Source organism: Pan paniscus, chromosome 18 (genome assembly GCF_029289425.2).
Source record: "Pan paniscus chromosome 18, NHGRI_mPanPan1-v2.0_pri, whole genome shotgun sequence".
Taxonomy (NCBI): Eukaryota; Metazoa; Chordata; class Mammalia; order Primates; family Hominidae; genus Pan; species Pan paniscus.
This window is the reverse complement of record NC_073267.2, coordinates 91,816,286-91,842,928: the sequence shown is the minus strand read 5'-3', so window position 1 is coordinate 91,842,928 and position 26,643 is coordinate 91,816,286. Positions and strand designations below refer to the sequence as shown.

Here is a 26,643-nt window from a genome sequence, read left to right as displayed (position 1 = left end):
TTTTACATCTGTGTGTTGGAATTCTCTTTGGGCTGTGTCACCAAACCCTCAATCCTCCTGCCAGATTCAAAATCAAATTCACCATTTCCCTCTTCTACCAGCTCTCAAGCAGCTTCCCTCTCTTTGTATCCCAGTCTCTCAGTCCAACCAGCACATTTGGCTTCACCTCTGACCCATGTCTCTTCTCCATCTCCTCTCCTCAATTCTTCTCCCAACCCAGGGAGTCCCCAAGTTGGAAACCCATCTCAAGACTTCATCTTCTCTGCATTTCTATCACCCTGGTCCTGCCTGTCATCGTGGTGACCCATATTCCTTTCTCTGGGTCTCTGTCCCTTTCTCTGAGTCTTGCACCCCCTCCGCAACCTTAGGAGGTTCTCAGCTATCAAGTGTTTCAAGCCAAAATTTCAATATTTCTGTATAGATTTTATCTTTTGCATTTGGGATAACATTCAAACCTTTAGGGTTTGTTCTTTCATGCGTTTAGCAATACCTCCCAGTCTGTGGTCTTTTATTAGACATACTTTTTACATCTTCACTTGAATCATCGATTAAATGTTTGATGGCCCAGAACTGAAGACTGAGCCTTGGGGTAGGCTGCCTCTTCCCAGAGTTCAGATATGCAGGGAGGGGAGTGGAGAGAATGGCCGTCTCCTCTTGGGGTGGAGGGGAGGTGGGTCATATTCTTCAGAGGGAAGGAGAAAAATATTGTTTCTGAAATATAAAGAAGCTGGGGAAGGAAACCTTCTTGGCCAATGGCAACAAAAGACTAATAAATGTTACTCTGAGTATCTGCTCAAACTTTTAGATGAAAATAAGCTCTCAAGCTAAATAAAGAAACCTAGTATGAAACTAATGGATTATACATTGTTAAACAGGTTTGGGTGGGGCAATGAAAATAATCAAAATTGGTGAGAGTCAGTTAGGGACCGTTTTTGAGCTGCGTTCCCACAGACCAAATACAACTCTACCATCAAGGGAGGGAGTGTGTGTCCTAGAAAGGTCCCGCTCAGAGCAGGCACCAGGGGACCAGGGTTCTAACCCAGTGTGGCCTCTGCTTGCTGATGACTTATGAGCCAACGCAATTCCTTTGTGAAAGGAAGCAGGGGTGAAGCCATACATGGAGAGCATGGCACTTAGAAGAGGCCCATGCAACCCAAGCCCTGCTGGGTGGACACTGAGAGCTGGAGAACTCTGGATGCATGACAACCCCTTCCCAACCCCCTGCACTAAGAGACTTAACGAAACTCCAGCACAGTTTCTAGCAGCATAATGCCCTGTCCCTTGGATAACACCAGCCCCTCCCTAAAATGCCTGCCTAAGAAGGCTCAACCTTGCCAGAAAATTTTACTATTTGTTCTATCCAAGACATCCCTGAGAGGTCCCTGACTTCCCTTTCCTGAAATACTTACTAGAAAAGAACTTTAAATTGTAAATATATAGCTCTTGCAATGCAGAAGCATTTCTCTCCAGGATCTGAGAGCCATTCCTTTGGAACTGAATCATCAAGAAGGATCAGACCTCTGTTTCTCTGTCTCTGTGGGAAGACAGAATCTGGACTTCTTTAATTGCCAGCTGGCAGACACAGCTGGCCCCTCTGCATGGACACTGATGGACCCTTGTACTTTTTCACTAATCTGACTTACTGAGCCGTGATTTCCCCTCTCCCTCATTTTCCTTTTAAAATGTTTAAAACACCTTTGCACAAATCAGAATGGAGCTTAGCTCTTTCCCCTACTGTCAGCAGTTACTGAATCAAACCTGTTTTAACCACTTTAACTGATCTCTGGCTGTGCTCATCTTTGACAACAATGAGGGGTTCAATGTGTGCTCTGTCAGACCAAGAGGACCTTCGGGGTTCCTTCCAGGATGAACATCACAGGTTCTTGGGCTCAGAAACCTACTTGTTAGGAAGCCTCCAGGTTGGATGGAAGCAACTTTAATTCCCCACTTGGAAAGCTCCAGTCTCATAACTGATGAGAACATGGTCACAGCCGCCTTTGATGAGCCATAAGATGCCAGCCTTTCCATTGGGGCCCCTCCTATGGGAATAATGGGAGAAAAAGAAGCAAAGTTAGAAATGTTCATTTGTTCATCCAATAAATATTTAATCAGTGTCTACTGTATGTAGGAACTGGTATCAGTGACTTGGGCAGACAAAGGCAGGCAAGGCCCCCTGAGCCCAGGTGAGCAATGTTCTTGCTCATTCCCACAGTGTAGCTTCATTTGCTTCTGCCTTCTTTGGCTCCCCTATTGCAGCTGGTATGATGACAAACCAAGTTGAAGGCTCAATCTTGTCCAACTCCTAAGCAAAATGTAATTTAGGGCTGGCCACGGTGGCTCATGCCTGTAATCCCAACACTGTGGGAAGCCAAGGTGGGCAGATCACCTGAGGTCAGGAGTTTGAGATCAACCTGGCCAACATGGTGAAGCTCCGTCTCTACTAAAAACACAAAAATTAGCCAGGCGTGGTGGTGCATGCCTGTAATCCCAGCTACTCATGAGGCTGAGACATAAGAATCGCTTGGACCCCAGGGGACAGAGGTTGCAGTGAGCTGGGATCACGCCACTGCACTCCAGCCTTTCGAAAGAGTGAAACTCCGTCTCAAAAAAAAAAAAAACAAAAAAACAAAAAAAACAATGTAGTTTAGGTAAGATGAAGAGCACCTACCAACCAGGCCCTGATCTTCTAGCCTGACCAACCTACCTTCTGAGTTTCCTGGTAAACATATCTTTTTGTGGGGAGGAGGGTCCACTATTCAACCCACTACAGCACCTATAATCGAACAGATTGTGCTCAATGCTTGTTGCAACGAGGAATAACATACATCCTGGGAAATGGTGGGGCATCTCTTTAAGAGGGTGTGAGAAAGGACTTATTCTAGGGCTAGAGCAGATGCTCTGTATCCCACCTAAATCATATTTAGCTTAGAAGCTGGTGAGATTGAGCCTTAAACTGAGTTTGTCACAGGACCAGCTGTAAGGAAGTAATGGAAGGCAAGATCAAAGGAAGCCAAGAAAGGGAGTGATCCACTTGGAATAAGAGTCTCTGAAGATGTCACTGAGGCAAGGATCCCTAGGAAAGGCCATCCTGGATTAGGATGGGCCCTAAATCTAATTAATGATGGGTGTCCTTATCAGAGACAGAAAAAGAGAAGGCACAAGGGAGAAGGCCACATGAAGATGGAAGCAGAGATTTCGGTTATGTTGCCCAAGCCAAGGCACACCTAGGGCCACCAATAGCTGAAAGAGGCAAGGACAGATTCTTTCCCAGAGCCTCGAGAAGGAGCACAGCCCTGCTAACACTTGGTTTAGACATCTGGCCTCCAGAACTACGAAAGAAAAAATTTCTGATGTTTTAAGCCACTCCGTTCGTGGCGATTTGTGACAGCAGCCCCAGAATATGAATTGAGGTGCATTCCTGGTGGTCTTCAGCAGGAAGACACTGATATTATGAAGGAGCAAAGACAGTAGGGCTCACAGTGCCTCATGAAGTCTCATACGAAGACTAGACCCATAACAACAGGGCTCCCAGGCTTGGCAAATATTTCCCAAGTCAAAGAAGCATCCACTGGGTGAATGGATAAGCAAACTGTGGTCCAGCCATATGATGGAACACAACTCAGCCATAAAAGGGAATGAACTTGATACATGTAACAATATGGATGTCTCAAAACAATTATGGGCAGTGAGAGAGCCAAACACAAAAGGGTATGTACTCTTTGGTATAATTCCCTTCATGTAAAGTTCAACAAATGCAAATTAATGTCTAGTAAAACAGATCAGTGGTTACCTGAAGGGTGGGGGTGCTATGAACATTGTGCCCACCCCCATCAAAATTCGTATTTTGAAGCCCTAACCCCTAGTGTGATGGTATTTGGAGATGGGGCCTTTGGAAGGTAATTAAGTCCTGAGGGTGGAGCCCTCATGATGAGAGGGATAGTGCCCTTTTAAGAAGAGACACCAGTCAGCTTATTTATTCTTTCTCTCAGACAATTGGTGAGCTAGTAATTTATTGTCTCTCAGATAATTGAAGAGCTAGTAAATGCCTCTTCCATTTTTGGTTTAAGCTAACTTGGGGTTTGGCCCTGTCACTTAAAACAAAAGGTCCCAAGGCTTAACTGATATAATTTTAACACGATGTCTGGCATCAAGCAGACTCTCATTAAACTGGTTAATCTTGCCGCAGATGGCCAGCGGATTTTTATGTAAGTGATTTATAGTTTCATGAAATCTTAGTGTTTGAAATCCAACTCCTTTCTATTACTAATAAGGGAGGCCAAAGAAGTTACAGCAACTTGTTCAAAATCACAGTGTGGGCTGTGTGGCAATCCCAGTTCGTGGGGTTAGCCAGAGTTCTCACTTCTCCATGACCTTTATAGATGTTGAAGGTTGGTCAGATAGAAGACAAACAGGTTGGCAGAGGAGCCAACACTGACTGCATTCAAATCCTAGCTCTACCATTGATTAGCCACCTGTTAGCAGGATAGTCACTTTATATTTGGTCTCTGCCTTTTTATCTGTAAATTAATAATGATAGTACATGCATCATAGGATCGTTGTGAAAGTTAAATTAATAATATATTAGAATAGTGCCTGGCACAAAGTAGCTCCATATAAGGGCTTTCTACCATTAGTGCTACTCAGGCTTTTCAAAATAATATCTCAATAGCCCAAAAGGCTCCATATGTTCACGGTTTCTTAGAGTAATAAGTGCACCTGCTTCAGAATCTCCAGCAGCCATTGTTTATTATGTAGATTACTAAGAGCCACCCTGGACCCACTGAATCAGAATCTGCACTTAATACTTATTCAAGTAATCTTTTGAATATTAAACCTTGAACATTAGAGTTTTGTCACATATTTGTGCACATGAGCTTTTGTGATAATGCACTGCCTTATGGGTAAGCGCTATGGTTTGAATGTGTCCCTCCAAAAGCATATGTTGAAACTTAATCCCCAATGCAACAGTGTTAGGAGGTGGGGTGTACCAAGAGGTGATTAGGCCTTGAGGATGGGGTGAATGGATTAATGCCATGATCTTGAGAGTGGGGTCATCATAAAAAGGGGAGTTTGGCCCCCTTTCGCTCTCTTTCTCTTTCTCCCTCTCTCTTGCCCTTCCACCTTCTGCTGTGGAACAACACAGCAAGAAGACCCTCACAAGATGCCACCCCTTTGATCTTGGACTTCCAGCCTCTAGAACCAAGAGCCAATCAAAATCTGTTCATTATAAATTACCCAGTCTGCAGTATTCTGTTATAGCAACACAAAACAGACTAAGACATGACATATGAAGTTTGTTGAGAGTAGATCATATACCGCATTGACAATCTAAACAAAAAGCATGCTTTGAATCAAACATTTAAGACTCATTTGTCTTTTGCATTAATTTGAACCCTGCAAGAACTGCCAATATTAGACCATGTCTTACCTATGAAATGGCAGTATTGTATGGTTCAACCTCATCGATCCAATCTTGCTGTTAATGTTTAAGATGACGTAAGATGAGATAAATATAGGTATCCAAAGTTGCTGATTAAGAGCCGCTGTGTCTTAAGGCTTTTTGACGTTATGTACCCCTTCATTGTCTGTCCAGTTACAGCCTCTAATTTTTTAATTTAACTTTTAGTTTTCTCAAGGTAAAAAACACTTAATATGAATTCTACTTTTTTAACAGACTTTTTTAAGTGTGCTATACAGCTTTGTTAACTATTGGCACAATGTTGTATAGCAGATCTATGTAACTTATTCCTCTTGCATTACTCAGACACTTTGAATAACCTAATATTAGGTAACTTAAGAGAACACACCTTGTTACGGACTTAATGTTTGTGTTTCCCAAAAATTCCTATCTCAAAGCCCTAATCCTCAGGATAGCTGTATTTGGAAATGAGGACTCTAAAAAAGTAAAGTTAAATGAGATCAGAAAGATGAGGCCCTTGATCCAACAGAATTAGTGTCCTTATAAGAAGAAACACCAGACACCTCACACTCTCTCCTTGAACATGCACCAAGGAAGGGCTATGTGAGGACACAGCAAGAAGGTAGTTGTCTGTAAACCAGGAAGAGAGCCCTCACCAGAAGACCAACCATGCTGGCATGCTGATCTGGGACGTCTAAACTGCATAACTGGGAGAAAATAAATTTGTGTTGTTTAGGCCACACGATTTGTGATATTTTATTGTGGCAGTCTGAGCAGACTGACATACGTAGTCAACAACAAGACCTGCCTTAATCAATAATGTACAGAACTATGGACTCTTTCCACTCTTCCTAGACCTAGACTGCACCCTTTCTGTCCTTACTTAGCATAGGCACGAAAAATCATCCCCTCTTCTAAGTCATATTCCCCCGAATGCCTCTGTGAACTATTCGGTCAATTTGTTCCCTGGGCTGTGTTCCCTTACCTGGCAGGGGAATAAATTCAGCATTCACTTTGTTGATTATTCTGGTGGTCATTTTATTTCCTTTACATTGTGATATATTGTTGACAGTAGGCTAAAAATAAGGGACTTGAAGTTACCATTCTGAAGCTTACAAAAGAATTGTGGAGACCCTCTCTCTCCCCACCATATGTGTACTTAGCATCATGTTTTCAAGGTTCATTCATGTTGTAGCGTGTATCAGTACTTCACTCTTTGTAAAGCTGAAAAATATTCCTTTATATGGATATGCCACGTTTTATTTATCCAGTGATCCCTTTATGTATTCTTAAGTTGTTTCTACCTTTGGCTATTGTGAATAATGTTGCTATGCCCATCTATGTATGAGTGAGTTTTTGTTTGAACACCTCTTTTCTATCTCTTACATATACACCCAGGAGTAGAATTGCTAGGTCACACAGTAATTCTAAGTTTAACTTACTGAGGAACTGCCAAATGTTTTCCACATCTGCTGAACCATTTTATATTTCTACCAGTAGTATAAGAGGGTTCCAATTTCTCCACATTCTCACCAACATGTGTTTTTTCTGTGTGTGTGTTTTTTTTAATTATAGCCATCTTAGGGTGTATATTATATTATCGTGGTTTTTCATTACAGCCATTTTAGGGGGTATGTTATCTTATTGAGGTTTTGATTTCCAGCAATTGTGTATTTAGAAGCCCTCCGGTGATTCTGATGCAGCTAAAGCTTGAAAATGTGGTCCGGGGATTAGTACCGCCAACATCACTCAGGAACTGGTTATAGACATGCAGAACCTTAGGCTCCACCCAGACCAACCCAGTCAGATTCTGCCTTTTAGCAAGATCTCCAAGTGATACCCACATATGTCAGTGTTGAGAAGCAATGGAGTAAGAGACAGCCCTAAATTGCCAACACTTCCGGATTACCATTTAAACAGACCAGAGTTAGGTTTTTTTTTTTAATGCCCCTCCTTGTCTGACATGTTCTTGCTTAACAGCCTGGAAAAGTAGAAAGCACATAGTACTTGGAGTAAAACAGACCCCGGTTCATATCCTGACTTTATCACTTACCAGTTACACAAACTTGGGTTACAGAGTGCTTGATCTAGAAAATTAATTAATATCTGCATTCTGTGGATGTTAGAATGAATTGACTATAGGCATGTAAATCTCTCACACAACCCAGCATGAGGAGGTTCACTCAGTCTTGCTCTACCCACTTTCCCCCTTGTCCCACAATCTCCCTACAGAGTGTCAGGGAAGAAAATCTCAGCCTAGGCTTCCCATCTTGCCACTGAGCAGCTGAGAGACTGGCTGAATGACTTGCCAAATGATTCTTTTAAGGCAGCTGGCTCAGCAAGGAAAAGTCCAGGAATGAACCCACAGTCTGGACTGAGACAGAACTCAAGGCTGAAACTGTGAACTCTTCTAGATCTTTTAATTTGTAGACTTGTAAGAATCCCTAAGGTTGCTTGCTTTGGTATAAAGTAATTCTGAAGTATTTTAAATAGCTTGGGACGGCCTCAGTAGCTCATGCCTATGATCCCAATACATTGGGAGGCCAAGACAAGAGGATTGTTTGAGGCCAGGAGTTCAAGACCGTCCTAGGCAACAAAGTGAGACCCCATGGCAAAAATAAATTAGCAGATGTGATGGCATGTGCCTGTATTCCCAGCTACTCAGGAGACTGAAGTGGGAGGATTGCTTGAGCCCAAGAGTTCAAGGTTATAGAGAGCTACAATCGTGCCACTGCACTTCAACCTGGGCAACAGAGGGAGACCTGTTTTAGAGGGGTTTATCTTCAACTCTTCTTATTCAAGCATAGCATGCAATTATACACAGGTGTTTACTCTGCGATTTCTGGAGGAAAACTGGCCCGAAAAAGATTTTGGGCCTCAAACAGAACAATTTTCCAACTGTCCTTTGTACAAGTATAATTGTTTCCCACTTCCTCTAATTCTAGGTAAAAAAAATAAATAATAATAATAATAAAAAGAACAGTTTGATGTGGCAGGCAACTGTGATTACTCTCTCTCCGTGGAGAGGTCCCTTTTACTTGGATACTTCCTATATACCAGTAACTGTGCTAAGCACTCAAAACCCATGGTTCATTTAAATCTGCAGCCAAGATCAGAGGTTTTCAACTGGGGGTGATTTTGCACCCCAAAGATCATGGGAAATATCTGAAGACGTGTCACAATTAGGGGTGGGTGCTACTATTATCTAGTGGGTCAAGGACACATATGCTGTTAAACACCCCATAATGCACAGGACAGTGCCCTTACAGAAAGAATTCTCCCCACCAAAATGCCAGTAGTGCCAAGGTTGAGAAATATTGCCCTGGACTCAGGTGCTACATGACCCTCATTTGAAGATAGAGACATGACAAGTAAGGTGACCTGACCCAGGTCACCCAGCTAGTAACCGAAGAGCAAGATTTAAGCCACAATGACACAAAATCTCTGAGGCCTGGGTCATTTTAGAAGGGCTTGTTTTCGAGCATAGCATGCAATTGCACACAAGTGTTTATGCGAACATTTCTGAAGAGGAAAACTGGCGACTTTAGGCCTCAAAGAGAAAGATTTTCCAACTGCTCTTTGTACCATCAGAGTTGCCTCCCATGCCTCTGATCCTTGGTCAAATATTTATCCAACTGCCTTGCTGGGATTTGGGTTAAAGAGCTATGCTATTTATGTGGGAGGGATAATCAACATGTTATTACAATGGGGAAAAGTCTCCTGTAGTAGACATGGTCAAATCTGGAAGGAATTACCTGTTGGGGTCATCTCCTTAGGAGCTAGTAAGTGACGGGGCAGAGGATGAAGGGTAATTCGGTGTCACAATCAGAGGCCGTGATACCAGCAGCTGGCAGATTAAGAAGCTGCAAGCATACAGACTGTCAGCTGCTGCCCCAGATCCTCATGATGGGATGGTTTTTGGGTCGCTAATGCTACTGGACCATTCACTGCATGCCAAGCACAAGACTGATGCTTAAACATGTGTTATTTCATCTCATCTCTCCATGGACCCCAGAAGAAGCAATTACTATTATCCTTATCTTAAAATGAGGAGGCTGCAACTCAGAGGTTCAGAACTGTTCCCAAGGTCACGCAGTCGTCATTGGTAGAGACCGGATTAAAACCCGGGCAGGCTGTCTTCATTCTGCTTGCCTGGCATCCTAGAAGATTCTTACCTGTATTCCTACATGATGTCTCTTACTCTTTCCCTTTCATGTTCCTTTCTTCAGGGATGGAAGATGTAGGAGGGAAGGACACCGGAGGGAAGGACATGGTTGACTCTAGATTGCATTGCTTAGAGAAGAACTTAAAGAAGTAATGTTTCTCCCCATCCCACTCCTGGAACTTCCCACACGTAGGAGTGTATTTAGAAGACATGGGATATGTTGACTTTATTTCCACACAAGAATGGGAGTTAGGCTGGAAAAAGCATCTAACAGTGGAGCTAGTAGAAAGCAAAAAATGGTCAATAAGGTACCACTGGGAAGAGCATCTGAGACCTTTTGACTTAGTGTTTGATGTGGTGGTAACATATGTTTACACTGAGTCACCAGGGAAGGAGGTGGCTTGGTGAGTCAGAACATGAAACTAAAGTTCAAGTTCAAGTTCTAGCTTACAGGCCAGTCACTGAACCCTTCTGACCTTGGTTTTTATAACTGCAAAATGAGAATAGCAACATTACATAGGTTATTGGGGTCATATACCTGAGAGCATTCAACAAATGCCTGAAATGTAATGGATCCTTCATAATAACTCTTAATGTTTATTAGGTGTCTACTATATGCCAAGCACTGTTCTGAGTGTTTTAACATCAGCTCTAAATGTATTTAATGGTCACAACTGTCATAGGAGGTAGATTCTAGTATTATCCTCAGGAATCTCATTTTTAAAAATGAAAACACTAAAGTGTAGAGGGTTTAAGTGACTTTCCCAAGGACACAGAAAGTGATAGAAATAATAGCTAACGCTTACATAAAATTTATAGTGTCCACACAAAAGCTTGTACAAAAAATATTCAGGGAAGCATTATTCATAATAGTCAAAAGTTGGAAAGAACCTAAATGTCCATCAACTGATGAACGGATTTTTAAAATGTGGTTATATTCATACACATATTCAAAAAGCTGCAAAGAAACCTATTGAAGAGGACATTTTGGGAGTTTGAACTTTCAGACAAACATCCTTTTAAGCACTGTGTACGTTCGAACTCTGGCTACCTCTGCCCAAATGAGAGGCACATGGAACTTCTCACTGAGGCTGGACAAGCAGGTAGAAGAAGGTCAGGAGAAGGTTTGGAAATTCTGCCGGATAGAGACAGCAAGGAGGATAAGAAGTGGCCAGTGGGCACAGGGAACTGAGCAGTCTTTAACGGAAAACAAAGGAACCAAACTTTAATGGGTTAATGAGGTTGCCAAGAAGTAGAGGCTGCAAGTCACCTAACTTTTGAAGGAGCTTGGGGAAAAAGGGATAAAGAAGCTCTTATTGTTCAGCTCCCACTTACAAGTGAGGACATGCGGTATTTGGTTTTCTGTTCCTGCGTTAGGTCGCTGAGGATAATGGCTTCCAGCTCCATCCGTGTCCCTGCAAAGGATATGATCTCATTCCTTTTTGTGCCTATGTAGTATTCCGTGCTGCACATGTACCACATTTTCTTTATCTAATCTATCATCGATGGGCAATTGGGTTGATTCCGTGTCTTTGCTATTGTGAATAGAGCTGCAATGGAACACACATGTACCCCAGAACTTAAAATAAAAGCTAAAATTAATTTTAAAAAAAAAGAAGTGTGGGGCAGTGTCCATTAATAAAAATAGTAATAACTCATAACCTTCAGGGAAGACATACTACACATAAGCAGCTATGCTAAGAACTTTGTGAGAATTATTTTATTTAAGCCTCAGAACTCTCCTATGTGGTCATATTTCCTCTGCTTATTTGTCCACTCTTGTTGCCTCCACTTTACAGGGACAAAAGTGGAGCTTAGAGAGGCTATAGGACCTCGGGTTTTCCAGGAGTGTCACCCAACCAGGCAGTGAAGAGGAGAGCCCCACCCTCCTGGCTGCCAGCCCAGCTGAAAGAGAAAAGTATTGAGAGTCTGGGGAGGAATCATCCTTAGAGCATAGCCTGGGGTAGAATGAAAGGCCCAGGGAGAGAGAAGGAGTTAGTGGGGAGGAGGAAGGAGGAAAGGTTGAAGAGGAGAATGAGTGACAACAGAAGGAGAGAGGAGAAGTTAGGGAAGTTCATGCGGGACAGCTTCAGTTTGCTTCTGAGAGTTTCAGAGAGGGAGGGAATAGAGCAGACAAATAAACAGCAAACACAATTTGCAATAATTTTTTCTTCTATTCTGCACACCTCTTGCCTTCCAAGGAGGGCAGATCTAATGGAAGTGTTTAGTTTATTGAGCAGCTAAGAGTAGGTGGATGTGATATGAACGTGCTGGTTATGGGGGAGGGAAGGAGAGGGAAAGATGAGGAAAGAAACCAGGGAGATTTGGGAGCCAGGAAGGACAGGGAGGGGGAAGTAACCAGAGGTGAGGTGGCTGGCAACTGAAGACCTTCGGAAGGAGGAAAAAAAAACAAAACAAAACAAAACAAAAACAACAACAACCACAAAAATCTGAAGGGAATTTGCATTAAATAGTGCTTTGTGATATATGGAATCTCTAGTAAAATCTGTTTGATTGGCTCTGCCTTTTTGGAATGCAATAAAGTGCTAAGCGTTCCTTCAACATGGTGTAAAGAATGAGGAGAAAGTGTTCATGGAGACCTGAATTACATGAGATTGGGAGGAATGAAGTTTAAATTTGAGGAGAAAAAAGAAAAATGTTTGGAATCGGTAATTAGGTGCATGTGATTTGTTATTAATTGGAGCTCGTTTAAAGTCAAACCAGACGCATTATTTTCCCACAGCTGCTGTAACAAATTACTACAAACCTAGTGGCTTAAACGTTACAAATGTATTATCTTATGATAAAATCAAGGAGTCAGCAGGGTCATGCTCCTTCTGGAGGCTCTAGGGGAGAACTAGTTCCCTTGACTTTTCCAGCTTCTAGAAGCCACCTGCATTCCTTGGTTTCTGGCCCCTTCCTCTATCTTCAAAGCCAGCTAGGTACCATCTTCCAGTTTCTCTCTGACTCTGACCCTCATGCCTCTTTCTTATAAGGACCCTTGTGATTGCATCAGATTCATCCAGAATATCCAGATAACCTCCTCATCTCAAGATCCTTCACTCAATCCCATGTGCACAGTACCATCTGCCACGTGAGGTAACAGGCTCACAGGTTGCAGACAATGGGACGTGTATGTTTCCGGGGACCCATTATTCTGCCTCCCAGACCAGCTGCCTACTCACAGCAGCCTGAGATAGTTTCTTCAGGGTTATTTACTCTGCAGCAATGAATAACTGGAGCAGAGTCATCAATTCCAGCTCAGTTTTTCCTGGCTGGTGCAAAGTTCCATGATAAATCTATGCCACCAAAATTCTTGTCACTCAGAAGGTGACAGAGGTGCCAGACTCAAGACAATCTGGTGGGTCAGGGCAACCACGTGCTTCTTCTGGAGCTCTTATTAGTGACTGACTGCTTCTCTCCCTCCATGCACCTTGCTTCAAAATGAAAATAACAGCAATGAACTCCCAGATAAGCATGTTTCCAAAGTTACTATTACATTAATTTTGCCAAAGATATATCAACAAGTCAGCATCACATTGGATGTTAATTTCTGTGGATTTGTTGGTTATATATTGCCTTTTACACATACTTTGACTTTTCTAATCCTTGTGTTACATTCTAGCTTTTTCTTTTCCGGCTCAAAATCTTTTCTATTTTTTCACAAAACTCTCCAGTAAGTGCTAGAGAGCCCCTCACTGTGTTCTCTGCTGAATTCCCCTGTCCCTTATCAATTACAGTGTTATGGACTGAATTGCTCCCCCCACCACCCAGAAAAGTTTATATGTGGCAGTACTAACCTCCAGTATCTTGGAACGTGACTGCATTTGAAGATAGAACCTTTAAAAAGATGATTATGGTTAAACGGGATTGTAAGAGTGGTGCCCTAATTCAGTATGACTGCCATTCTTATAAGAAGAGGAAGAGACACCAGGGGTGCAACAGACAGAGAGATGACCATGTGAGGACACAGCAAAAAGGTGGTCATCTGAAAGCCGAGGAGAGAGAGCTCAGGAGAAACCAACCCTGCCGACACCTTGGTCTTCGACTTCCAGCCTCCAGAACTGTGAGAAAAGAAATTTCTGTTTTCTGAAGACACCTTGTCTGTGGTATTTTCTTATGGTAGCCCTAGCAAACTAACACAGAGGAAAATCGATCATTTCAGAGGTTTGTTTCTTTTTTTTTAATTTTTAATATTTTGTGGGAACATACTTGGTGTATATATTTATGTGCTACGTGAGATGTTTTGATAGAAGCATGCAAAACCTAATAATCACATCAGGGAAAATGGAGTCTCCATCACCTTAAGCATTTATCCTTTGTGTTGCACACAATCCAGTTATGCTCTTTTAGTTATTTTTAAATGTACAATTAAATTACTATTGACTATTGTCATTCTGTTGTGCTATCAAATACTACATCTTATTCATTCGTTCTATTTTTTGTACCCATTAACCATTCCTACTTCCCCCTCCTTAGTCCTCTCCACTACTCTTCCCAGCCTCTGGTAACCATCCTTCTACTCTATCTCCATGAGTTCAATTGTTTTAATTTTTAGCTCCCACAAATAAGTGAGAACACGTGAAGTTTGTCTTTATGCTCATTATGTTATTTCACTTAACATAATGACTTCCAATTCCATCCATGTTATTGCAGATGACAATATCTCATTCTTTTACATGGCTGAATAGTACTCCATTGTGTGTATATGTACCACATTTTCTTTATCCACTCATCTGTTGTTGGACACTTAGGTTACTTCCAAATCTTGGCTATAGTGAACAGTGCTGCAACACACATAGGACTGCAGATATCTCTTCGATATACTGATTTCCCTTCTTTTGGGTACATATCTAGCGGTGGAATTGCTGGATAATATGGTGGCTCTATTTTTAGAGCTATTCTCCATAGCAATTGTACCAATTTACATCCCCATGAACAGTGTACAAGGGTTCTCTTTCTCCACATCCTTACCAGGATTTGTTATTGCCTGACTTTTGGATGAAAGCCATTTTACCTGGGGTGAGATCATATCTCACTGTAGTTTTGATTTGCATTTCTCTGATGATCAATGATATTGAGCACATTTTCATATGCTTGTTTGCTATTTGTATGTCTTATCTTCTTTTGAGAAATGCCTATTCAGATCTTTTGTACATTTTAAATGAGATTATTTGATTTTTTCCTGTAGAGTTGTTTGAGCTCCTTATATTTTCTGGTTATTAAGTCTTTGTCAAATGGCTAGTTTGCAGATATTTTCTCCCATTCTGTGGGTTGTCTCTTCACTTTGTTGATTGTATCCTTTGCTGTGCAGAAGCTTTTTAACTTGATGTGATCTCATTTGCCTGTGCTTGTTGGGTGTTACTCAAGAAATCTTTGCCAATTCCAATGTCCTGGAGAGTTTCCCTAATGTTTTCTTATAGTACAATAGTTTAACAGTTTGAGGTCTTAGATTTAAGTATCGAATCCATTTTGATTTGATTTTTTTATATGGTAAGAGACAGGGATCTAGTTTCATTCTTCTGCATATTGATATCCAGTTTGTTTTTTCTTTCTTTTCTTTTCTTTTCCTTTCTTCCTTTCTTCCTTCCTTCCTTTCTTTCTTTCTTTTCTTTCTTTCTTCTTTCTTTCTTTCTTTTGAAACAGGGTCTCACTCTGTCATCCAGGCTGGAGTGCAATGGTGTGATCACAGTTCGCTGCAGCCTCTATCTCCCTGAGCTCAAGTGATCCACCCACTTCAGCCTCCTGAGTAGCTAGGACTACAGGCACATGCCACCATGCCTGGCTAATTTTTTGTATTTTTTGTAGAGACATGGTTTTGCCATGTTGCCCAGGCTGGTTTTGAACTCCTGGACTCAAGCAATCCACCTGACCTCCCTGTGTGCTGGGATTACAGGCATGAGCCACAGCACCTGGCTGAGTTTTCTCAGCACCATTTATTGAATAGACTGTCCTTTCCCTGGTGTATGTTATTGCATTTGTTGAAAATGAGTTCACCATAGATGTGTAGATTTATTTCTGGGTTCTCTATCCTGTTCTGTTGGTCTATATGTCTGTTTTCATGCTGGTACCATGCTGTTTTGGTTACTATGGCTCTGTAGTATAATCTGAAGTCAGGTAATGTGATTCCTCCAGTTTTGTTGTTTCTGCTCAGGATATCTTTGGCTCTTCTGAGTCTTTTGTGGTTCCATATAAATTTCAGGATTTCTTTTTCTATTTCTGTGAAGAATGTCATTGGTATCTGGATATGGATTGCATTGAATCTATAGATTTCCTTGAATAGTATGGATGTTTTAACAATATTGATTTTTCCAACCTATGGGCATGGAATATCTTTCAATCTTTTGTGTCCTCTTCAATTTCTTTCATCAATATTATATAATTTTCATTGTAGAGATCTTTCACTTCTCTGGTTAGGTTAATTCCCAGGTATTTCATTTTATTTGTAGCTATTGTAAATGAGATTACTTTCTTGACTTCTTTTTCTGATTGTTTGCTATTGGCATACTAATGCCTGTAATCCCAGCCTTTTGGGAGGCTGAGGCAGGCAGATCACAAAGTCAAGAGATCGAAACCATCCTGGCCAACATTATGAAACCCTGTCTCTACTAAAAACACACACAAAAAAATAGCTGGGCATGGTGGCGCACAGCTGTAGTCCCAGCTACTCGGGAGGCTGAGGCAGAAGAATCACCTGAATCCAGGAGGTGGAGACTGCAGTGAGCCGAGATCACGCCACTGCACTCCAGCCTGGCAACAGAGCGAGACTCTGTCTAAAATAAAAAGAAATACATGCTACTGATTTTTGTATGTTGATTTCATATCCTGCAACTTGACTGAATTTGTTTATCAGTTTTAATTGTTTTTGATGGAGTCTTTAGTTTATTCCAAATATAAGATCCTATCATCTGCAAACAAGGATAATTCAACTTCTTCCTTTCCAACTTGAATGCTCTTTATTTCTTTCTTTTGTCTGCTTGCACTAGCCAGGATTTCCAGTATTATGTGGAATAACAGTGGTGAAAGTGGGCATCCTTGTCGTGTTCTAGATCTTAGAGGAAAGGATTTCAGTTTGTTCCCATTCAGCATGACACTAGCTATAGGTCTGTTGTATATGGCTTTTGTTACGTTGAGATGTGTTCCTTCTATACACAGTTTTTTTTTAATTGAGAGTTTTTATCATAAAGGGATGTTGAATTTTATCAGATGCTTTTCTTAGCATCAATTGAAATGATCATATGGTTTTGTCCTTCATTTTGTTGAGATTATGTATCACACTGATTGATTTGTGTAAATGTTGAACAATCCCTGCATCCATAGGATAAATCCCACTTAGTCATGATAAATGATCTTTTTAATGCACTGTTGAATTCAGTTTACTAGTATTTTGTTAAGGATTTTTACATCAATGTTCATGAGGTATATTGGCCTGTAGTTTTCTTTTCTTTTTTTTTTTTAACATGTATTTTCTGGTTTTGCTATCAGAATGATATAGGCCTCATAGGATGAGTTTGGAAGTATTCCCTCCACCATTATTTTTCAGAACACTCGAGTAGAATCGGTATTAGTTCTTCTTTAAAAGTTTGGTAAAATTCAGCAGTGAAGCCATGAGGTCCCAGCCTTTTCTTTGCTTGCAGACTTTTTACTACTGCTTTGAACTTGTTACTTGTTATTGATCCGTTCAGGTTTTGGATTCCTTCATGGTTCAATCTTGGTAGGCTCTCTCTAAGAATTTATCCATCTCTTCTAGGTTCTCCAATCTATTGGTATATACTTAGTTACTCATAGTAGCCTCTAATGATCTTTTGAGTTTCTGTGGTATTGGTTGTAATGTCTCCTTTGTCATCTCTGATTTTTACTGGGTCTTCTCTCTTGTTCTTAGTCTTGTTCTTAGTCTTGTTCTTAGTCTCATTAAAAGTTTGTCAATTTTGTTTATCTTTTCCAGAAACCAACTTTTCATTTTGTTGATCTTTTGTGTTGTCTTCTTCTTTTCAATTTTATTTATTTCTGCTCTAATATTTATGATTTCTTTTCTTCTACTAATTTTGAGGTTGGTTTGCTCTTGCTTTTCTAGTTTTTTGAGATGCATCACTAGGTTTTTCACTTGAAGTGTTTCTACTTTTTTAATGTAGGCACTTATAGCTGGTAGCCAGCTTCCCTCTTAGTACTACTTTTACCACATCCCATGGGTTTTGGTATGTTTGATTTCCTTTATCATTTGAGAAATTTTTAAATTTCCTTCTTAATTTTTTTCATTGACCTACTGGTCACTCAGGAATATATTGTTTAATTTCCATGTGCTTGTATAGTTTCCAAAATTCCTCTTATCTTTTATTTCTAGTTTTGGTCCATTGTGGTCAGAGAAGATACTTGATATTATTTCATTTTTTAAAATGTTTTAAGACTTGTTTTGTGGCCTAACATATGGTCTATCCTTGAGAACGATCCATGCGCTCAGGAGAAGAATGCATATTCTGCAGCCTTTGGATGAAGTGTTCTGTAAATAACAATTAGGTCCATTTGGTCTATAGTGCAGATTAAATTTGATGTTTCTTTATTGATTTTCTGCCTGGATGATCTATCCAAAGCTGAAAGTGGATTATTGAAGCCTCCAGCTACTAATGTATTGAGGTCTATCTCTCTGTTTAGTTCTAATAATATTTCCTTTATACATCTGTGTGCTCTGGTGTCGGGTGCATGTATATTTACAATGGTTATATCCTCATGCTGAATGAACACCTTTATGACTGTATAATGACCTTCTTCGTCTCTTTTTACGGTTTTGATCTTGAAATCTATTTTGCCTGATGTAAGTATAGCTACTCCTGATCTTTTTGTTTCCCATTTGCATGAAATATCTTTTTCCTATCTTGAGAGCACTTTGTTTCTGTCTTTACACAAACTCCCGGCCCTGTTGAGTACATATGCCTCCCATCTCTTCTGATATTGTTACTTGATCTCTTGTTACTGTTTTAGTAGCTTTATAAAGTACCTTGTGTTGTTTCTGAGTCCTACAAATAAACTCATTTCTAGAGTTTCTCCGGGACATGAAGATTCAAAACTGGATGTGATGAACGAAAACTTCATACATCTTGGTGAGTGGGTGGGAGAAAGAAGAGAGAGGCATGGGGAAAAACAAATCCAAGATGACTCAAAGATCTGAAACTCAAAAGACTAGGGCAGAAAGAAGTCAGGGTCCAGTTACAATGTTCTGCCTATGGCTAGCCAGTTACCCCAGCATCATTTATTGAATAGGGAATCTTTACCCCCATTGCTTGTTTTTTTCAGGTTTGTCGAAGATTAGATAGTTGTAGGTGTATTGTTTTATTTCTGGGTTCTCTATTCTGTTCCATTGACCTTTGTATCTGCTTTTGTACAGGACCATGCTGTTTTGCTTACAGGTAGCCCTGTAGTATAGTTTGAATTCAGGTAGTGTGATGCCTCCAGCTTTGTTCTTTTTGATTAGTGGTGCCTTGACTATTCATGTTCTTTTTTGGTTCCATATTAATTTTTAAATCTTTTTTTCTAGTTCTGTGAAGAACCTCAATGGTAGTTTAATAGGAATAGCATCGAATCTATAAATTGCTTTGGGCAGAGTGGCCATTTTAACTATATTGATTCTTCTTATCCATGAACATGAGATTTTTTCCATTTGTTTGTGTCATCTCCAATTTCTTTGAGCAGTGTTTTGTAGTCTTCCTTGTAGAGATCTTTCACCTCCCTAGTTAGCTGTATTCCTAGGCATTCTGGAGGGCTGACAGCAAGTTTTGTTTCAGATGGGTTAACTTGGTGATGATGTTAAGAAAATAGATGGACATAGCTGGGTGTAATGAATTTGCACAACCAGAGGGTGAGAATAAGAGTGAGATATGCCCAGAACTTTGGGAGGCCGAGGCGGGCAGATCACGAGGTTGGGAGATCGAGATCTTCCTGGCTAACACGGTGAAACCCCGTCTATACTAAAAATACAAAAAAATTAGCTGGGTGTGGTGGAGGCGTCTGTATTCCCAGCTACTAGGGAGGCTGAGGCAGGAGAATGGCGTGAACCCGGGAGGCGGAGCTTGCAGTGAGCCGAGATCGCGCCACTGCACTCCAGCCTGGGCGACAGAGTGAGACTCCCTCTCAAAAAAAAAAAAATTAATAATAATAATAATAAAAAAAGAGTGAGATATGTTATTTATTTTAACATTCAGAGTTTCCCTTCAATGAAAATACATGACAACAGAGTAAGAAGTTCTGGCTTGGAAAGAGCTTTAGAGGCCAAGTTGAAGATATGTGAAAGGTTATGCTCTGTATTGTGAGTTATTTTTTGAGAGAGCGTCTCACTCTCTCACCCAGGCTAGAGTACAGTGACATGAACACAGCTTACTGCAGTCTTAACCTCCCAGGCTCAACAGATTCACCTCAGCCTCCTGAGTAGCTGGGACTACAGGCACATGCCACAATGCCTGGTTTGTTTGGTTTTTTCTTAATTTTTTTGTACAGACGAGGTCTCACTATGTTGCCCAGGCTGGTATCAAACTCCTGGGCTCAAGTAATCCTCCTGCCTTGGCCTTCTGAAGTGCTGGAGTTACATCCTTGAGCCACCGCACCTGGCCTTGTACTGTAAGCTCTTCACTTACCCATTCATTAATCCACTTTCCATTTTTCACTCGTTCATACACTTGCATTTCTTCATTGATTAACTGAGCTGCTGGTACATGCCAGACACTGGGCCTACAGCACATACTCCACATTTTGGCAATAACTAAAGTGAACTCATATGAGTGAAGGTGTTGCTCAAAGTTGAGAACAGAGGAAAAAAAAGAGAAACCTCCTTGTCAATGTGCCAAGGAGGAGGCAGTACTCTGTTATTTCAGTAAATATTTATTATATAAGTGAGGCAAAGAGTCTGTGAGACTTTCCCAGAAGTACCAGACTATTCCAGGGAAATGAGAAAGGTGAGGCTTCCACACAGGCTAAAATTGTAAAGGCTAAGTTCAGAACAAAGATTAGCAAAATATTGCTGTGTGTTTTCTCAGGATTCATTTGCTTTGGCAAGGTAGCAGGAAATTGGAACTACTTTAGGGTTCTTACACAGCTAAAATAAAATACTCATTGCTCCTAACCATCCTAGAGGACACTTCGTCTCCCCCAACTCTCTCTCTCTCTCTCTCTCTCCCTACCTTCTTCTTTGTTTATGCCTCAGGCCAACCAAGACTCTAGTCAAAGACACATAGCAGTTAGTTTTAAGAAAGTTACTGAGTTAAAGCCAGGAAAGGGAATGTGATGGACAACAATATTTGTCTAGGAAATGCGAAGAACCCCCTCCCTGACCAAATCATTCTAGAACTGATATTCACATTACCAAAAAAAGCACGAAACACAAAAGTCAAGCAAACAAACAAAAACAGCATAGTCATACATCCAACAGTGAAGAGTGGTACTCCTCTATTTGAAGGCAGGATCCTAGAATCCAGAGCCCATCCCTTTGGCTTCCCTCTCACCTCTGCAGTGACCCAGTGACCCAAAAGTCAGGTCGATGGATCTTCCCTAAACTGAACAAGAGCCCAAGGAACCCCAGCTTGAAAATGTCTGTCCCAGAAAAGAGGGCGTGCTATGACACGCATGGGCATTTTTTATGAAAAGGCAAGACTGTTCAGCCCTTGACTCAAGTTGTGTACTATTTGTTCTTGGAAACAGAGAGAGACAAACTATCCAGTGTCATCACATCCTGACCTAGCTGGATTGAGGCTGCTCAACACTGGGGACAATCTTCGGGTTAACAATAGCAGGCAGCTTTTGTTTGATGGCACGAACAGAGGGAAGGTATTGCCTGCTCAGCTTACAGGGAACTGAACACAGTGTGTTAAATTGACGAAGTGTTGAAAACAGGTTGCCTGAAATGCTGACATTATTTGTAATGTGAGATTTCCTGTACAAATCTACCAACCATGTGTGTTGGCAGTCACATTATAAAGACATATAAGAACCCTAAATCCCCAGTAACAAATGGATGAGTTAGAAGGTAGATAAGAGTTTCTACATGAAAGAATTTGAAAGAAGAGAAAGGTTTTATTGTGTTAAGATCAACAGGGTATATACAATTTGACTAATCCTGACCCAACCGTGCCTTTGCATGCCCTGCATTTTTGTTCGCCCACATAGAATGCCATGAGCCATGTCTTGTGATGGGCACCCCATGACCATGTGTGAAAATGCTGACTCACCTCCCATGCTGCTGACATTCACCAGCCTCCCTTTGGATTTTCTAAGAAGAGGCAAAAATGTTTTTGTGACCTCCACAGTTCCAAAGAAGTTCACGGCCATGCATTGTTTGTAGTCAGTCATAAGAAGAAGCTCCCCATCAGTTGGAAAGCCAAGCACCCCAGCATTGTTGATCACAGCCCACAGTCCTGGAGACAGAAAACCATAATGAGTGAGTGTCTGGAAGAGGAAGTGAATAACACAACCTGCAATACCTGGAAGACCATGCAAGAGGTGTTACGTGTGAGCCAGGTCTCCTGGGGGATTAGAGTCTGCCACTGGACAAAGGCAAGAGCCTTAGGGAAAGGGAGTGGGAGTGGGAGGGGAATTCCTGTAACAGGAAGCTAGATGTGCAGAGATGTAAAGTAGAATATTCTGTTCCAGAAACTCTTCAGAATTTGCTAAGTGAACCAGCAGGTATTGCAAATTAAGGGTTTGGCAGGAGCCATTATCCTGAAAGGACCTCTAATCCTTCTTAAGGTGCTTGGATAGGGAACCTGATAGGGAACCAACAAACCACTGATAAATTCCCCATCACAGGCATGCCACATGGGAGGACCCCAACACGTGGAGGCTCTGTATGTCTAAAGGTTTTTAGGAGATGGATGGCACTGTAGAATGTGAATGCTGTGAAGATTAGTCTCTGGAAAGTAATGGGGAAGGAAAGATGGGTTGCAAGGAGGGCATTGGGATAGCCGAGGTGGAAGAAGGAGAGGGTCTGTGGTAAGTCGTAGTGCTATGCAGTGGTAGGAAGGGGCTGGAAGGAAACTATCCAGGGGGTGGAATTGACAGGACTTGGATCAGTAGGATACAGGCATTGAGGATAAGCTGAGGGTCTCAGTGACCCGCAGGTTGCTGGCTTGAATGACTGGTTAGGTGGTAGAGCCAGTGTCTGAGCTGTGGGATGCAGGAGAGCAAACCGATTTGCAGAATGGCAGCAGGGGGAAAGAAAACAACATTTGACATGTTGAAGTTGAAGCCTCTGGAGTACAAGGGAAGATGTCTGATAGATAACTTTGTATACGTGGAGAAGAAGGATTAGGTTGGTAATATAGTAATCGATTTGGGAGTTATTGGCATAAACCAGTGTTTCTTGGCCCTGCGCTAACATTAGCATCACATTGGGAGCTTTATAAACTAATGATACCTGGGATCCCATCCTAGGGACTGATTTAATTGGGTTTGGGGGATCTGTTCAGTCACACAGGGCCTGGTGCTTCTGAAGGGTCCTGCACATGGTTTCAGTATCTGCTGTCACCATCTAACATTCCTAATAATTTCCCGAAATCAAGCTAGGGGCCCCATGTTTTCATTTTGCATTGGGTCTGCCAAGTTACATAGCCCATCCTGGACCCCAGCCTGGGTAATTTTCAAATGATTCTAATGTGCAGTTGGATTGAGAACTCTCGGTATACGGAGAAAACAGCATGGCCCAGGACTCATGGAGTGTGAAGTCTGCGGATGCAACCCTCAGAAGCATTTGTATTTGTGGGGAGACAGAGGCAAAGTTTCATCCAGGAGAAGTGGAAAGAAAGACTGGAGAGCTAGGAGAGCAATGGGGGCTGGGGACTCCAAAGCCAAGGAGGAGAGTATAAACAACATGCTTAAATACTGCAGGGAAGTTAAAAACTGGGTCTTCCAGCAATCCCATTACCGGGTATACATCCAAAGGAATATAAACCATTCTATTACAAAGATACATTCACACATAGATTCGTTGCAGCCCTAGTCACAAAAGCAAAGACATGGAATCAACCCAAATGCCCATCAATGATAGACTGGATAAAGAAAATGTGGTACATATACACCATGGAATACTATGCAGCCATTAAAAAGAATGAGATCATATCCTTTGCAGGGACATGGGTGGAGCTGGAAGCCATTATCCTCAGCAAACTAAAGCAGGAACAGAAAACTAAACACCACACGTTCTCACTTCTAAGTGGGGGCTGAACAGTGAGAACACATGGACGCATAGTGGGGAACAACCCACACTTGGGCCTGGTGGAGGGAGGGGAGGTAGAGCATCAGGAATAATAGCTAATGAATCCTGGGCTCAGTACTTACAGGATGGCTGGATCTGTGCAGCAAACCACCATGGCACATGCTTACCTATGTAACAAACCAGCACATCCTGCACGTGTAACCCAGAATTTAAAATAAAAGTTGAAAACAAAAAAAAACTGGGTCTTCAGGCTAGTTCTGATTAGCTTTGCCAGATCAGTTAGGGAGGCAGAGTGAGAGCCAACGTCAAATTGAAGGTGAGGAAGAGAATCAGAGAGCTACAGGGTTCCGTGGAGCTTAGCCATGAAGGAAAGAGAAGAGGAAGGGTAATGGGTAAAGAAGGACAGTGACCATGAAGGTATTTTTTTTCGAAGCTGGGGACTCTAATGCATGTTGCTATTGCGGACAGAAAAGCAATGAGCTGGGGCTGGAGGAATTATTCATGGGAGCGTGACTGAGAAGTTGGAGAGAATGAGATTGAGGTTTCTGTAAGTTCTGTGTGGATGGGCCCATGTCTGAGTTACTCCGAAGGTCTTCATGTTGATAGAGGCCCCCACACATGGTAGGGGTTCAGCACAGGTGTGCTCCAGGGCAAACAGTGCCCAGAGTGGAGTGGGGGGCATGTTCAGCCTAAGCCGGAACAAGAGCTGGGCATTCAGGAGGAGGGTAAAGGCACTGAGGGTGCTGGCGGCAGTACCTCTGTCCTGCAGCATTGCTGCAACCTTGCTGTAAGCATCTTTTATCTGCACTGGCTTCGTGATGTCCATTTGGAGCACCGAGAGGCGCGGAGAGCAGGTTCTTCGCAATTCCTCAGCTCCTGGGCCATTTTCATTCAAAACTCCGGCAAATACCGTGAAGCCCAGCTCATCCAGGTACTTGCACAAAGCATGGCCAAGCCCGCAATCACCACCTGCATAGGGTCAGGGGAGTAGGGAGTGAGGTCAAACCAGAGTGACAGGAGAAAATATTTAACAAGGAAAACATATTACGTTGTTTACGATTCTCCATGCTCTCTGAAGAGAGGGGTTCCTGAGGAAGTTTCTTTATGTGCTAAGTGGGGAGGTGGGAGGAGAAGCCAAGCCAGACAGATACATTTCCCCATATAAAGAAAGGGGCATAATATAGAATTAGGGGTTGTGAGTGGGCATAGGTGGAAAGAGAAAGGCATGGGGGAAGGGTAGTCCAGGAGTGGCTGGTGGCCAAAGTAATTGGGAAGGAAAACGAAGGCATCCAATGGAAGTGGTTTCAGTAATCTATAATGTGTAGTGTTTGATGTAACTTCACTCACTCTGTAAAACCTTCAGTCAAACATTCATTACAAACTCATACTTTGGACTCGGTTTTGCCTTGTGGAGACACAGGGCAATAACAGAGGCTGCCCATGGGGGCCAGTTCATGCTGGATTATAAAAAGTTCATGGCCACCTGTGTTTCTCACCCTCCTGGGCCTTTTTCCCTATCCATGGTCTGCCCTGAGCCATGGAATAGACGTCAAGCCTAAAAAGAAAGTTACAGCAGAAACCAGATAGAAAGCCCTAATTGCATTGCTCTGTGAAAACAGAGACTAATGTAATACACAAAGTATGACTTAAGCTTCTCAGAATTTGAGATGGGAGTATACCCAACCCAGCCAAGAGGGTTTTAGGGACCCAGGAAAAAGTGTTTTATACCCACAAGTGCAAAACGTTGATGTCTGAAATTCATAAGTTGAAGATAACATGAACATTAAATCACCCTTTGAGCTACATACACCATAATAAACATATAACAGTTAACGTCTCTCTCGTTTTAATAAGAAAGTATTTCACATTGCCTGTGTCATGTGATCTTCCTTGGACTCCTGCAGGGATCTCTTGTTGGTAGTCAGACATGCCCGCCAAGAATTGGGAAATAAGGAAAATCAGAGTACATGCAGAGAATCAACTCAAAGATCAGTATGTGAGTGGGCAGGAAAGAGGTCTCGCTTCCAAGCTAACCACAGGGGCCTGAAATCTACTGTCTGCAAAAAGAGGGCAGGTGTTCACATACACTACTGATAAACATGTGCAGGACTAAAATCCACCAGTGTGAATTGGCCTATCTTTTGACCCAAAAAGTCTCAGTATTTATCCTAGAGAAATACTTGCAGGCACATAAATGATGTTCTTTACAACACTGTATAAAAGCCAAAGAAGGAATTAACTTAAATGTCCATGAATAGGAGAATGGGTACCTAAATTACTGTACACAAAATGGAATACGACAAAGCAGTTTTAAAGATGGAATAGAACTATTGACAGTGACATGGCTATTGCTCCAAGATGCTTTGTTAAGTGAAATAAAATAATTTGCAGTATAATAATAATTAATAAAATCCAATTTAATGCAAAAAAGGAGAGTTGATGCTATAAATAGCGAGGTGTGGAAATGTAAAAAAATAAAATAAAATAAAAAAGAATTTGGAAGGAGAGATTCCCTAAGTTTTCCTTAGGAGGACAGGCAGAATGGAGGGTGGACCTTATCTTGTAATGTTTACCATTTTTGCAACAAAAAAGTACTTATTTTTCTTCTGTAATTTCTTTTTTTAAAGGCTATGCTAATTAGAATGGAGACTGATCAGTCCTCTAAGTGTAGAAAAAGGTGGAAGAGAGAGAGATCCTAGCATGGTTGGCATGTGCGAACACTGCCAGAGACAGAATGATAGTCATGGCAAAAGGTGTGTGTACTCCTGTCCTTCTGACACCACCATTATGAGATGAACGCCTCTGGTTGCCATCACTGATTGCATTTAACGTTTGCTCCATCTCCTTCCTTCTTATGTCTCCATGTAT

At 41.7% G+C, this 26,643-nt stretch overlaps 1 protein-coding gene and 1 long non-coding RNA gene across 2 annotated transcripts in view; one reads left to right on the top strand and one right to left on the bottom strand.

Annotated features, from left to right (window-relative positions):
- The window catches only part of HSD17B2 (hydroxysteroid 17-beta dehydrogenase 2), a 62,900-nt gene that overhangs the window by 5,607 nt on the left and 30,650 nt on the right, over positions 1–26,643 (bottom strand). Inside the window, exons 2-4 of the mRNA XM_003820883.5 lie at positions 24,532–24,744; positions 21,794–21,979; positions 1,902–2,039 (exon numbers count right to left, since the gene is read on the bottom strand). Coding sequence (XP_003820931.1) covers positions 1,902–2,039; positions 21,794–21,979; positions 24,532–24,744 — 537 coding nt within the window. The remainder of the gene's footprint in view (positions 1–1,901; positions 2,040–21,793; positions 21,980–24,531; positions 24,745–26,643) is intronic.
- LOC134729370 (uncharacterized) overlaps positions 1–26,643 on the top strand; it is a 97,722-nt gene that overhangs the window by 48,233 nt on the left and 22,846 nt on the right. The window lies entirely within an intron of this gene.